We start from the raw sequence: 15184 nt of genomic DNA, 5'->3' as shown, positions 1-15184 counted from the left end.
GGGGGGGGGGGGGGGGACAATCCAGATTCCAACCATAACCAGGTGGACCAGGCTTCTCCCCAAACAAAGGAAGGGACAAACTTTTGTTGAGTTGCTGAGGTGAGTTAGGTGGTATTTCTCATTGACCATCAGTGTGGTATGTTTATAAGGAATATTTTTCTTGTGAAAGACATGGATTGGTAGTTACCTGGTTTATTCTTGGAGATTGTGTGGCACCAATATCCCGTCTTTTATGGTGTACCTGATCTCTGTCCTACCTGGTCCTAGCAATAAACTTATTGAAATACTTGGGAGGGAAGGAGGAAAGACAACATGGAAAAAAATACCAATTTTAAGGAATAACAGGTCAGGGCGAAAGGGTTTGGGTATTTCCCCTTCCTGTCCAGATACCACGCTTTTAGTGGGTCACAGGTCAGAGCCCAAAGCCTTTGGGGTTTTTCATTTTCTGTCTCCTGGGTGGTCCCTAACCGTCTCAATTTCTCTATGCCTCCTTCTTTATATTATTTCTGTTTCCCACGGACTAGCCGTCTCACCTGATTCTCCATTGTGGGTGGGTATGACTTCATGTGCCTCCTGCAAGTCCAAACTCGCCTTTGGCGATTGGCTAAGTGTTGGCATTAATCTATCATCTCATTCAGTTCTTGGAATTGAGATATGCTTTGTCCTTGATTGATGGTCTTCCTTGTAAGTTCTGTTTTTTTTTTAATTTTTAAATTCTGATTTGTTATGTTTGGCAGCAGAATGCACTACAATTCACATTACACACCTAGAGCACAATTTTTCATGTCTCTGTTTGTACACAAAGTTCTTGATCACAGCTTCGTGTCTACGTGTACTTAGGGTAATGACGTCCATCTCATTCCTCCGTCTTTCCTATCCCTGGGCCCCCTCCCAAGGGATTCTGGACTTTCTTGTAAGTGCTGAACAATAGTTCCATGAGCATTTTTCATTTCTAAATAATTTATTTCTTAATATACTCATTTATATGTATGTATATATATGAATACTCCACCTTAAATAAGAGTTTAATGAGTTTTGACAAATATGTAGACCTGTGTTATCTCTAGTTCCCTAGTGCCCCCAAATAGCTATCCCCCTCCCCCTGCCCCAGGAAACTACTGTCATCCCTGAGCATTTAAATGCCACAAAGTGGCTGGGCATGGTGGCACACACTTGTAATGGGGTGTGGGGAGGCTGAGGCAGGAGGATCTCAAGTTCAAAGCCAGCCTCAGCAAAAGCAAGGCTCTAAGCAGCTCAGTGAGACCCTGTCTCTAAATAAAATACAAAATAGGGCTGGGGATGTGGCTCAGTGGTTGAGGGCCCTGAGTTCAATCTCTGGTACCAAAAAAAATAAATAAATAAAGACACAAAATTTCATCTGCAGTAAAGAGGGCTGGGTAGACTGATTTTTCTGACTTTAGTCCTCATTCAGGAAACAACCTAGGTGACAACATTCTAATTGCACACAAGTGGCTGTAGGAATTCAAACCTCAGGGCTCCCTCGGGGTCAGTTTGCAGGTGAATTTTTTTTTTATTATTCATTTTGTCTACAGTGAATTCAGAGCTTGCTTTGGTTTTGTAAATTAACATTCCAGTGGTGAAAATGCCACATTTTAAAAATCTGCCTTTTGAAAGCTCTTTTGTCAGTTTAAAGTCTTATAATTCTATTTAGACATGCAGTAAATTGAACAATCCAGTCGCTGCAAAGGGGAAGTCTTTCCCGCCGTGCGCAGTTCCATTTATAAACTTAGCTGGTTAAACGCTCCTAAATATTTTAAGTTGCATGTACGGTTTGCATAATGTATTCGTTTTTCAGTTTTTCAATTTTGCAATAAACATTTCCAAGTAAGAAAGTGATTCTTGTAAATTTCAGTGCATAAGCAATAAAGTATATTGAGCGGCTCTCTCTCTGCCTCTTTTGGCTGCCTGTCCTTCCTTTGCTGAACAATGGGGTCCTAAGACCATTCCCTTGGCTGAGTGAGGTCACTGGGTAATTGGTGGGGCAAGGAATTTGAGGTAGCCTTTGTGGGACTCCGAGCTCTCTAGAGAGCAATATGTTAAAGAGCAAGCCAGATCACTCAGTCTCTCTATGGCTTCTTGGAATTGACTGTCACCATCCACGATGAGGCCCTCACAAGAACTGGCACTATGTTGTTTGGACTTCCAGCTTCCAAAACTGTCAGCTAATAGACCTATTTGCTTTATAAAATTAGCCTGGCTCAGGTATATTGTTATAGTAACAAAAAAAGTCTAATACATGTGTATTTTTTAACCCTCAGGGACAAAAAAAAAAAAAAAAGGAGACAAATGTAAGTACCAGTCAACTTCTTTGTGGACTCCACAAACTGAATGCTTTGCCAGACATGGAAAAGTATAGAAGAATTTACTAACACAGTCTCCCAAATGGCTTAGGAATAGGTGGCCCCAGATGCTCGTGGGAGTGGTATAGAAAACAGGAGACAAGGATGAAAGAAATCCCCAAGATTGTGGTGAAGGGAGATTCTGGGTGGCAGTGACCTTGGGACTCCAACCACCCTTCCACCCGGTAGGAAGTGGAGGGCAGGCATAAGGGACAGTCTGGGCGAGACCTCTAGGAAGGTAAGACTCCCAGAACGTCTGGCCCATGTGAATGTGCGGAGAGGGAGAGGAGGTTTAGTCGAGGGATAGCGAGCTCAGGATTTCAGTTCCCAAGGACACGAAGCCAACAAGCAACCAGATGATTGTGACCCCCAGGGAAAAAAGTTACACAGGAAAGGAGACAGGATGAGACGTACCCAGGGCTGGGTGGGTGAGGCCAACATTGTCACTGCAGCACTGAACACGGAGCTCACCAAAGTGATTTCACAGTTCTATCAGAGACAGAAAGGGCACAGGCACAACTGGGGTTGGGAGGGGCCGTGAAAGACAGTTGCATCCTCTTCCTCCCTAGTGGGACATCAACAGGTAATCCCCAAACGGAAAAATTCAGAAGAAGAAATAAATGGATTATTTAGAGCTATAAAGACTCAACAGCAAGCATTTGACCTCTGCAGAGAGGGGAACTGGAGGGGGGTGGGGATAGACTGCTGTTTCATAAAAATGTCTGTTTAAATGCATGCAGCTGGACAGATGGCGTACACCTGTATTCCCAGCTCAGAGGCTGAGGCAGGAGGATTGCGAGTTCAGAGCCAGCCTCAGCAATTTAACGAGGCTGTCAGCAACTCAGTGAGACCCTGTCTCTAAATACAAGATAAAAAAGGGCTGGGGATGTGGCTCAGAGGTTGAGCACTCCTGAGTTCAATCCCAGGTACCAAAAAACAAAAACAAAAACAAAAAAAGTGCATGCGGGTGTATCTTTGACAATATTAACATGTAGAGAAAATAGACTCGGCACAACACCTCCGTCATGTCAAAAGTTACACTGATCACCAGACAGGGTAGTGCACTGACCACATTTTTTTGTTTTATTTTACTTTTTACTTGGTGCATTATAATTACATGTAGTAGTGGGATCGGTTGTCACATTTTTATACATGTGCACAATATAACAAAAAAATAAATGTGGTCAGTTTCATGACTCTGTACCTCTGCTTTCTCTGCCCATCTCCCTCCCCCTGGTCCCCTCCCCTGCTCTTCTAGTCTTAGAAATGTTCTGACAGAGAGCCCGAGCCCGAGGGCAGAGACCCGAGAAACTGATAGATCTTTCCTGACTGGGGGTTCTGCCCTGCTGTGGACATAGATGTGACTGTGGCCTTAAAGTGTTGAACAAGCAAACTGCCCCCACACTCCCAATGGGAGCAGGGACGGGTGCTGTTCTTTCTGAGTCTTTTGGGTTCTATGTTCAGAGTGTGGACAGGCTGAGCTGGCTCTGGGGCAGCACACGCCCTGCCAGTGACCGGGAGACCACCTGCAAAAACCAGGCGAAGGTGGTTACCTCCCGTTGAGGTGGACTATTGCAAATGGCCCCAAAGTAACGGGGAATAATTTCAGGTCCAAGGAGGATCAGCAGGACACAGAAGGAAAGAAAGGAAGGAAGGAAGGAAGGAAGGAAGGAAGGAAGGAAGAAACCCAAGAAGTTTTATATGCATTAATTATCTCCAAGTGAGCTCTTTGGAGAATTTTCTGGAAGCCTGCTATGTTTTTGAAGTATCTGAACTATCAAAAAACACCCCAAGGGAGCTGGGGTTGTGACTCAGTGGTGGAGCGCCCGCCTCGCACATGTGAGGCCCTGGGTTTGATCCTCAGCACCACGGGACAATAAATAAAGGTATTGTTTTTTAAAAAAATATTTAAAAAGAAAATACCCCAAGGCCTGGAACAGTGGCACACACCTGTAATCTCAGTGACTCAGAAGGCTGAGGCACGAGGATCGCCAAGTTAGAGGCCAGCTTCAGCAATCAGTGATGACTTCAGTGACTTCATAAGGTCCTGTCTCTAAATAAAAATAAGTAAATAAATGCTGAGGCGAGGGAAAAAAAGAACACAACAACAAAACCAAGGAGAGATGGGCTCACAGAGCTCTACGGTAAAGTGCCCCTGGGTTCAACCCCCAGTACCAAAAAAAAAAAAAAAAAAAAAGTCAGTGTCATATAAACCAAAAAGGGTGGAGGATGATTTCAAATTCCAAGAGGGGGACAGGACAGCTCTTTGAAATTTCTTTGCTGTTACTCAGTTCCTGAGTCGGGTGGGCAACTCTGTAAAAGGTAAAAATAATGTAGGATAAACAAAAGATACGAAATGCTAGGGAGCCAGCCAGTGTACCCCCAGGGATGTTCCCAAGGGAAGGAAAACTAGTCACACACAATATGATGGCACGAGAGGGACAGAGCAGCGCCACTCACCGTGGACAAAAGATAAAAGTGACCCAAACGTCCATTATAAAGAAGACAAAATTGTACCTCTAGACCTGAGAATTAGATTGACATAAAGTAGATTAATGAAAGAACATTAAAAATGATGGTCTCTTTCTTTTCTTTCTTTCTTTTTTTTCTTTTTGGTGGTGCCAGAATTAACCCAGGGCCTCGTACTGGTGTAAGTCGTCACCACTGAGCTACACCCCAGCTCTGCACTTACACATTTATTGTAAGTTGCACATGTCAGGGAACTCTCCCAAGGCAAAACCTGGTGGTTTGGAGTTTTTTTGGTACTGGGGATTGAACTCAGGGGCACTCGACCACTGAGCCCCATCCCCAGCCCTATCTTGTATTTTATTTAGAGACAGGGTCTCACTGAGTGGCTTAGGGTCTCCTGAGTTGCTGGGGCTGGCTTTGAACTCATGATCTTCCTTCCTCAGCCTCTGAGGGTGCTGGGATTACACGCTGTGCTACCTCGTCCAGCTCCAAGGCCTGTTTTTATATCAGGATGAACACAGGGGCAAAAGCAGCTAAGTTGTGCAAGAGGCTGAGGCAAGATAGGAACAAGACAGGAATTATCCTTTTTCTTTTTTCTTTTACCAGGAATTGAACCCAGGGGTGCTGAACTACATCCCTCCTTTTTATTTTTTATTTTGGGACAAGGTCTTGCTAAATTGCTCAGCCTAGCTAAGTTGCTGAAGCTGGCCTTAAATTTGCAATCCTCCTGCCTCAGCCTCCCCAATTGCTGGGATTACAGGCAAGTGCCCCATGTCCGGCTAAAAGGTGCCGATTTTACCTGAATAGTTCAATGAGTTTTGACAAGTGTGAGACCTGTGTAACCACCTCGCCAGTGAGGCTCCCCAGTTCAGCCAAATAGCCAGACGCCCCCTCCCGGAGGAAACCCACGAAGTTTCATTTGCCTTGGCATAAAGAGGGCGGGGCAGACTGCTTTTTCTGACTTTAGGCCTCTTTCAGGAAACAATTTAGGTTAAAAAAAAAAAAAACATTTGATTGCACAGAAGCGGCTGTAGGAATTTAACCCCAGGCTCCCTGGGGTCAGTGTGCACATGACTTTTTACTTATTTTTACACAGTAAATTCAGGGCTTGGGCTGGGGATGTGGCTCAAGCGGTAGTGCGCTCGCCTGGCATGCGTGCGGCCCGGGTTCGATCCTCAGCACCACATACAAACAAAGGTGTTGTGTCCGCCGATAACTAAAAAATAAATATTAAAAAAAAAAATTCAGGGCTTGCTTTGGTTTTGTAAATTAACATTCTAATAATGTCCAGTTCCATTTATAAACTTTTTTTTTTTAATATTTATTTTTTATTTCTCGGCGGACACCACATCTTTGTTTGTATGTGGTGCTGAGGATCGAACCCGGGCCGCACGCATGCCAGGCGAGCGCGCTACCGCTTGAGCCACATCCCCAGCCCCCATTTATAAACTTTTAAAATTAAACTTAAACTCTTAAATAGTTTAAGTTACATATACAATTTTATAATGTTAGATATATATATCTAACTTTTTTTTGTTTTGTTTTGTTTGTACCAGGGATTGAATCCAGGGTGCTTAGCCACGGAGTCATATCCTCGGCTCTTTTTATTTTTTATTTTGATACAGGGTTTCACTAAGTGGCTTAGGGCCTCACTAAGCTGCTGAGACTGGCCTCAAACTTGTGATCCTCCTGCCTCAGCCTCCCGAGTCCCTGGGGTTACAGGCAGGCTCCACAGCATCGGGCCCTATATTTATTTTTTAGTTTGAATCATCCATTTTCCCAAGGGATTCTTGTAAACTTCAGTGCTCAAACAGTAAAATTCACCGAGTGGCTCTTTCCCTCTTCTTCCTTCCCTTTCTTCCTTTTGCCAAAAAAAAATGAGCTCCCAGGGCCATCCCACGGGTGGAGGGAGGTCATGGGTAGGGAGGCTGCCTGAGCGCCGGCTCACCGAGGTGGACAGGGCTGAGCAGGATGAGGCAGGTGACCAGGGCTGGCAGGAGGGGATGGACTCGGACCCAAGGGAGGTGCCACGCAGAGGTATTGGGAAAGTGGGGGGTGGGGGGCAGGGATGGGTGCAGAGGTGGCCCTGGGTCACTGATGGGAACTGGAGCAGCTTCCTGCCAGAAGGAAGGACGGTGCCCGAGGCCTGAGAAGGTGAACTGCAGTTGGAGGTGTCCCTATAGAGGAATGAAGAGTCCTTGGGTTGGGGCCAGGGGAGGGCACTTAAAAAAAAAACTTGTGCAAAATCTACACGACCTCAGCTGACACTGTGTTGACACTGTGTCAGGAAATCCACACTGAGCCACCAGGGGTGTCCTGACCCTGGCTCAAGCCTGGCCTCTCCCTCTGGACAGTCCCCTGGAGGACCGTTCTCTCCTCAGCAGAGTGGGCGTGCGGCCCCCACAGTGATGAGGCTGCCCATCCCTGAGTCTCCCCCTGAACCGGACCTTGGCCCAGGTGCCGAGCAGGCCCCAGGGCTCTTGGCCACCCATGGGTGGGGCAGGAGTGGGTAGTGCAGGAGGGCTGCTGGGCTGCTGGGAGAGGCTGCTGCTGAGGTCCCCCACGCTCCCTCTCCTTGCCTTCCAGAAACTTCTTTCAGCCCCCCCTCCACTTCCGCACTCTGGGATTCTTCTTGTGGTGTCTTGGGCCCAAGGGGCCTGGGACTGGGACTGGGACCAGTGTTACCAGAGTCCTGACTCTGAGGGGGTCCAATACCCAGGCCTGGCCACTTGGCCCAGAAGCCACACAGAAAAGGTAACGGTGATGGCGCTCGGGTCACAGCGCAGTGTAGAGCACTTGCCTGGCACTTGTGAGGCCCTGTGCGCCTTCTCAGCACCACATACAAACAAATATTCACGACAACTGAAAATATACATATATTAAAAAATAAAAAAGAAAAGGTAATGGTGAAGAGCAAGACTAGGGCCAGATGCAGTGACACACGCCTGTCGTCCCAGTGGCGTGGGAGGCTGAGGCAGGAGGATCGCAAGTTCAAAGTCAGCCCTGGCAACTCCCGTGAGGCCCTAAGCAACTCAGTGAGACCCTGTCTCTAAATAAAACATCAAAAAGGGCTGGGGTAGGGGCTGGGGTTGTGGCTCAGTGGCAGAGCGCTTGCCTAGCATGCGTGAGGCCCTGGGTTGGATCCCCGGCACCACATAAAAATAAACAAATAAAATAAAGGTATTGTGCCCATCTACAACTAAAATGATATTTTTTAAAAAGGTGGGGGGCTGGGATGTGGCTCAGTGGTTAAGCACCTCTGGGTTCAATCCCTGGTACCAATAAAAAGAAAAGCAAGAACGGAACGTTAGTCCATCAGTCTGGCCATCCTGGGAAGGCAAAGGGAGCCCCAGCACCCCAGCCCTGACAGCGGGGTGCTTACTGAGCTGTAGGTTTAAATAGCGGGAGAGTCGGGCAGGCGCAAGAAGTTGGCATTGTCACTGCTCAGCTTGCGGTCTGGTTGATCATTATTTCAGTTGTGGACCCGCAAGGTGTCTTGTCACTTGAGGGGACAATCTCCATTTGCTGCTCAAGATGTTTATCTGTCAGGAGGAAGCAGTTTGGGTTCCCAGATGGCTCAGCGGGGGTCTTGTGGTGTCGTGGCCGGCCTGCAGGATCAGCTGTTCCTGAGCATGTTGTTGGTGCCTGAAGGCATCTGGGCCCTGGAACAGAATTTGCTGACAGTGTCCCTGCAAATCCTGTGTCAGTCTTGAAGGGGCCTCAGGTAAATTTAGGACTGATTAACCTGGTGTTACCAGTTTTTCGATGAACACTCCTTAGATGATGAACACACCCCCGTGCAGAACGAGCATGTCGCACAACGCAAGCCAAGAAAGAGCCAGATCCAGAGTGAAGGCCAAATGCCTGCTTCCTCCTGCCTGAGGTCCCGCTGGGCATCCGCAGCCTCAGTGCGGCAGTCTGAGTCCCTGTCGTAGCAGGGTCCCCACTGGGAATCACTCTCTGCCTGGATGGTTGGGGGACTAGAACTAGGACCCCCCACCTCCCTCCCTGCTTCACCCCGTTGACAATGGGAGCAGTTCTGGAAGGAGGAGTAAGGAGGGAAACAGGACAGATGTGGGCGGTGGAGCCACGTGTGCCTGGGACCCCAGCAACCTGGGTTCAAGGCCAGCCTCAGCCACTTAGTGAGACCCTGTCTCAAAATAAAGAGGAGAGAGCTGGAGTGTAGCTCAGCTGGTAGAGCGCTCGCCTGGCATGCACAAGGCCCTGGGTTCAATCCCCACACCACAAATAATGATAATAAGTTAATAAAAAGGAGAGGAGGCTGGGGTGTAGCTCAGTGGTAGGTAGGGTACCCCTGGGTTCAATCCCTAACCCCTAAATTTGTGACAGAGAGAGAGAGAGATGGAGATTGATTTGGTACAGAATGATTGAGAGAGAAAGAGGCCTGAGAGATGAGGGAAGACTGGGACATGATCACACCGTTGAAGAGCTCCTGCCTTTGGGTAAACTGCTTCCTATCCAGCCTCAGTCTCCCCATCTATAAAATGGGCTGATCAGCGCTCCCCGATCTGATCTGTGTGCTGTGGTCAGGTCAGTGGTCATCCAGGCGGCCCAGAGGCTGTTGCCTTGTCTTCCCTGTTCCACTCCCAATCACTGAGCACTGACCACGTGCCCAGCACAGTGCAGGGTGCATCAAGGGACAAAGAGGACAGCATCCTGCCCCTGGGAGCTGCCTTTTCTACATGATGGTCCTTGTTACTTTTGTCCTGTTACCAAGCCATAAAAACTGGGGTCTCCTGGAGCTGGGGCAGGAGGCTCCAGGCTGAGAAGGAGGAGCTGAGACCAGCATTATGCAAGAACAGCACAGGGGTCCTGACTCCCGGGAAGAGGGGAACGGCCTGCCCCCTGCTGAAGCCCCAGTTGGTTTGCCTGCCTAGGGTCCCGTTTCTGCTGTCCCTGGCAGAGTGGTAAAGATCCCAGCCCCTGCTAGCACAGGACGGGGTGGAACAGCCAGGACCCCTCTCTCCTTCCTTGCCAGGAGAGGAGGGTAGACTCTCCAGGCTCAGCGGATCCCCAATTCACAGCCCAGAGGTGGTGGCCCCAGGCACGTCTCTGCCCATCAGAGTCTTGGAATTCCCAGGCCATCGCTCGCATTCAGAAATTCGATATATCCACTGGCTTTCTCCATGACCAAAGGATCTGGGGGTTCAAGGACAACCTCAGGGTTCCTCGGATAGTCCTAGGACTTCTGCATCTGACTATCTGAGACTCTGGAAACATGCGTGGAGTCCCTGGGCCCTGCTGGACACTGGGAGGTCTGGTCAGCCTCCTGAGGATCACAAGTTCAAGATCAGCCTCAGCGAGTTGCTGGAATTATAGGCATGTGCTGCCACAATCAGCCTTCCCCGTCAATCCTAGGACTTCCTGGGTTTAGGACTTCAGGCCTTCTGGGAGTCGGGTGCCCTGGGAATTGTGGGGTCACTGGTCTTGTTCCTAGTCTTCTGGGAACTGGGGATTTCCTGGGCATCAGGAATAATCTGGCCATCAGCAAAGGGCTCTTTGGCAGCTCCCAGGAGCATGGGAAATGAGGAGACCTTGAGCCTAGTGCCCAGGGCTCCCATAAACTTCTGGGTGCATCTGGAATCTGAAATCCAAGGCCATTAGTCCACCAGCCCTCCCTCTGCTAGGGTTTGGCCTTTGGCCTTGGACTCCAGACTAGGGATCTGCCTGTTCTGCTGCAGCTCCTGGAGTTAAGCCCTGAGGACAAGACTTTGCCGCCAGTGGGAGCCCAGGAAAGGGGAAACTCCTCTGATCCTGTTAGAACCGACTTGAGTCACGTTTTCCTAGAGGGGAACCTGATGCTCAGCGGGTGAGCGATTTCTCAGAGTCACTCAGAGAGTGTAGACCCAGGGCCTGATCCTGTTGTCGGTCTCCAGAATCTAACCCCAACCCTTGCCATGAAAACGGGGTGATTGGAGACTTGAAGTATCACCACTTCGCCCACCGAGGCCACTGTCCCAGAGGAGCGCGTGCGTGAGCCTGCAGGAGCCGGCGGTGCCCTGCGGCTTGGGTCGGTGAAGGTCTCCCAAGCAGAACCCAAGAGCCTGCGGGGCTGCGGCGAGGCCGGGCGGAAGGATCCACTTAATAGAGATGAAGACACTGAGGTTTAGAGAGGTGAAGACAGCGGCTCAGGGATCTCAGCGAATCCGTGGCCACGCGGGATTCGCACCTGCGCCCGTCGGGCAATTCCTGCCGGGGGACAGGAGGGTCTTGATTTCCTGGGAATCAGGAATAATCTTGGAAGGGGTGGCTCTGTGGCCCCCGGGACCCTGAAAATGGCGCAGGCGGGCGGAGCTGGGAATTCTGAAGGATGTGACCGGGTCGGGCGGCATCCAGCATCCAGACAGGTCCCAGCCTGCGCATCCTCCAGGCAGACGCGACGCCCCGCGGAGCCAAGAGGGACGGGAAAGGCCGGCTTGGGGACCCGCAGCCCATCAGCACACGCCCTGCCCTCCAACCCAGGGGACCCTTTCCCGAGACTGTGGCGGGGGTAGCGACCACCTGGGGTGACTTTCAGGGTCCCATCTAGGGCGGGCTGGGAGAGGCGGCACCACCTGGCGCCCGGTCGCTGCACGCTGGGCGTGGTGGCCGTGGTGGAGGAGGCTGCGAGCTGGGTCTGGCAGCCACGTTTCAGGAATATTTGTCCTGAGCCGCACCTTGGAGGGAGGTGCCCTGGGCTTTGTGCCCAGATTCCCGGCGGGGCGGGGCGAGCCCCCTGGCAATCGTCAGTGACCTTGCCGCACTGACCCCAGCTGGTGGGGGACAGGCCAGCGGTTCCTGGCTTAGCCCGAATCTGATTGTGGCGTCCTTGGGGACAAGCGGTCCCAAGGACAAGCGGTGGATCCTGGCTCCACCTGCAACCTTCCCTTCGGGCTGGGCTGTGTCCCCACCCAGGAGCCTGGGCCCTGCTGAGACTCACAGCAGGAGACCCGGAAAGTCTGCCCCCAGTGCTTCTGTGCTGGTGTTAAAAGTTAACTTTTATTTGGCGTGACGAGAGACAAGCACACCTCGGGGTCTATAGCACTGGGAAATTGCATCCTAAAAATGACCTTGTGACACAGTCCACATACAATAAAAGTCATCCTTTTCCAGGTTCAGTTCCACGCATTTGGTAAACACAGCTGTGTGCTGCGCTCACACCGCACCCGCACCTGGCATCTCCCTTTCAGACCACACGCTCATAGCGCCTGACAGTTTCTAATCAGTTCTGCATCTGTCTTCACAAACTAGTTCTTCCTGCTCTAAAACTAATTCTAAACTAAGTCTTCCTGCTCTAAAATTTAGAATTGTGGGCATGTGTGCCTATAATCACAGGAGACTGAGGCAAGAGGACCCCAAGTTAAAGGCGAGCCGGGGAACTTAGCAAGACCCTGTCTCAAAACAAAAAAGACCAAGGATGTAAGCTCAGCGGTGGAGTTTCTCTGGGTTAAATCCTCAGTACACACACACACACACAAAAAAAAGTCTGATACAATCTGGGGCCTTCCCTTTCTTTCTAGTACATATTTTTAAAGCTATAAATTTTCCTCTGAAGACTGCTTTGGCTGAATTCTATTTGCTTTTTTTTATTTTAGCTTTAAAATTTTATTGAAATTCAGGTTTAGAATTTAACAACTTAAGGGCTGGGTTGTGGCTCAGTGGTAGTGTACTTGCCTAGCATGTGTGAGACACTGGGTTCAATCCTCAGCACCGCATATAAATAAATAAAATAAAGGTCCACAAACAACTGTCTAATACACACACACACACACATTAATTTAACGACAATACAGTATTATTTTGAATATATTCTAGGTAGTATTTTCACTTTCTTTACATGATTTCTGGCTAAACATTTTTGAAAAATACTTTTGATTGTAGATGGGCACACTACCTTTATTTTATTTTTTATGTGGTACTAACGATCAAACCCAGTGCCTCACACATGTGAGGCAAGTGCTCTACCACTGAGCTACAGCCCCAGTCCAGTGGTTATAACTTTTAAGAACTTATACTTTCTAATTTTTCATGAGATGCCAACTACATACTTGTTAAAATCTTGGATATTTTTCCAATTGTTCTTATCTCAGTGTCAAAAGTTTAAAAAGTAGTGGGGCGTGGAACTCCAGGCTGTAATCCCAGTGACTCAGAAGGCTACGACAGGAAGATCTCAAGTTCAAAGTCAGCCTCAGAAATTTAATGAGGCCCTGTCTCAAAATTTAAAAAAAAAATTTAAAAAGGTCTGGGGATATAGCTCAGTGGTAAAGCACTTCCGGATTCAATCCTCAGTATTTAAAAAAGTTTCATTTTATTTATTTATTTATTTTCTCTCTCTCCCTCTCGCTTTCTGGCACTGCTGGCGATTGAACCTGGGGCCTCATGCAGGCAGTCTACCATAGAGTTATATGCCCAACCTCATAATAATTTCCTTCGTGGCAAAATTAATATACTATCAAAATGCACAAATCTAGGCTGGGGTTGTGGCCCGAGTGCTTCTCTCACATGCATGAGGCCCTGGGTTCGATCCTCAGCACCTCATTAAAAAATAAAAATAAAGATATTGTGTCCATCTACAACGAAAAAAATAATTAAAAGAACTCTTAAAAAAATGCACGAATCTTCAGCGTACCTTCAGCGAGTTCTGGAAAATGTGTAAAACTTTGGAATCCAGGGCATGGAATGCCCCATCACCCAGGAAGTCGCCTCAGACACGCAGCAGTCTCCACGTAGTTGGAGTCACCCTAACCTGCAGAACGTCTCCCTCCCCTCCCGATCCCCTCCTTCCTGGCTCCTCTCCTGCCCCATACCTGTTTCTCCCCCAGGTCCCTGTCTCAGAGGTGGATCCTGATTTCCACTCAAGTCCCCTGACCTGTCACCCACCCACCCTTCACGCCTCCCCATGGTCTGGTTCTGTTCCAGCCCTGATGTCCCCTTCCCAGGTCCCTGCCTGCGTTCCCACTGGGTTCCTCAGAACCTGAACTCCAAGAGACAGCTAGGGGGATCCCTCTAAAGACCCCGTCTGGGCAGGGTGTGGTGGCACATGCCAGTAATCCCAGCAGCTCCAGGGGTGGGGGTGGGAGGGGACGATAAGGGAGGAGGATCAGCAGGTTCAAAGCCAGCCTCAGCCACCAAATCCCCAGAAACAGAGAGAGAGAACACACTGCTGCCAACACCTTGAGAGAAAGAATGGGTGACAGGTAGATGGGCCGTGGCCCGCCAGGCAGTCAGTTGGGGAGAGCTGAGGAAGGCGATGGAGCCACACAGAAGACACCCTCAGAGATTTTATTAGGGGTTAGGAAGGTATCCTGGGGAATCCTTCTGTCTTTCCAGGAGTTTCGCCAAGAGCAGATCAGACCTGAACATAGGACAGGGTGACGTCGCCATTGATCTCCAGCGTGTCCACTGTCTGGAAGGCGGGGAGGCGGTGGGAGTAGTCAAAGAGGTGCTGGCCGTTGTTGTAGACCTTGAAGCGATCCGAGCCACAGCGAATGGACAGCTGTGGGCAAGGGGCAGGCGTGAGGCCAGGGCAGGGCAGAGGCTCTGCCAGCAAGTGGGGAAGGGGACCCCAGACTTTTTTTTTTTGTACTGTGGATTGAACCCAGGGGCACTTAACCTCCGAGCCACATCCCCAGCCCTTTTTATTTTTATTTATTTATTTTTCTGAGACAGGGTCTTGCTCAGTTGCTTAGGGCCTGGCTAAATTGCTGAGTCTGTCTTTAAACACTTGGTCCTCCTGCCTCCGCCTCCCGAGCTGCCAGCAAGACCCCAGACTCACATCAAAGAACTGGCCAGGGCCAAACGGGTTGTGGGCGATCTTCCTCTCCTCGGAGCCCCAGGAGCCTCTCATACAGGTGTTCCGGACCACGGCGCCCTCACCCATGCGGGGGTTAATGTGCAGAGCCAGGTCCCCCGAGGACCCCACCTTGAAGTTAATGGCAAAGCTGAGGACAGAGGAGGAGTGTCAGATGGGTCTCCAAGGAGGAGGAATGGGTGCCTGGACTCCTGGGTCCCCGAGGGAGGAGGGCTGGGGTCCCCCTGGACCTAGGCTCTGTACCTCTTGGCCGTGGGGAGTACGTAGCCCTTGATTATGATGGTTCTCCGGGCCGTCAGCCCACCATGCAGCTTCGTTGTGAATGGCACAGGCTGTGGGAGGAGAGATGGGTCCCGTCCACACGCAAGTCCCCAAAAGCCAGGTCCAAAGACACGTTTTCAGAGTGCAGCCCTCTTTGTTCTTGGGAGATGTCCCCAAGCAGGTTCCTGCACCCCCTCCCACCTCCAGTCTCAAGCACCCTCCACCCACCACAGAGCTGACCTCCGAGGCCCCCCACGGGTCAGCCCCTCCCCCCACCAGTCCC

The 15184-nt window shown here is 49.9% G+C and overlaps 1 protein-coding gene across 1 annotated transcript in view; it reads right to left on the bottom strand.

Annotated features, from left to right (window-relative positions):
• Positions 1-14097: 14097 nt before the first annotated feature.
• Positions 14098-15184, bottom strand: part of Lgals4 (galectin 4) — an 8040-nt gene continuing 6953 nt past the window's right edge. Inside the window, exons 8-10 of the mRNA XM_048790929.1 lie at positions 14884-14972; positions 14605-14770; positions 14098-14325 (exon numbers count right to left, since the gene is read on the bottom strand). Of these exons, the coding sequence (XP_048646886.1) occupies positions 14179-14325; positions 14605-14770; positions 14884-14972 (402 nt within the window). The 3' untranslated portion in view covers positions 14098-14178. The remainder of the gene's footprint in view (positions 14326-14604; positions 14771-14883; positions 14973-15184) is intronic.

Source organism: Marmota marmota, unplaced genomic scaffold, assembly GCF_001458135.2.
Source record: "Marmota marmota marmota unplaced genomic scaffold, marMar, whole genome shotgun sequence".
Classification (NCBI taxonomy): Eukaryota; Metazoa; Chordata; class Mammalia; order Rodentia; family Sciuridae; genus Marmota; species Marmota marmota.
Note: the sequence above shows the minus strand (reverse complement) of the source record. Positions and strands in the feature narration are given on the sequence as shown.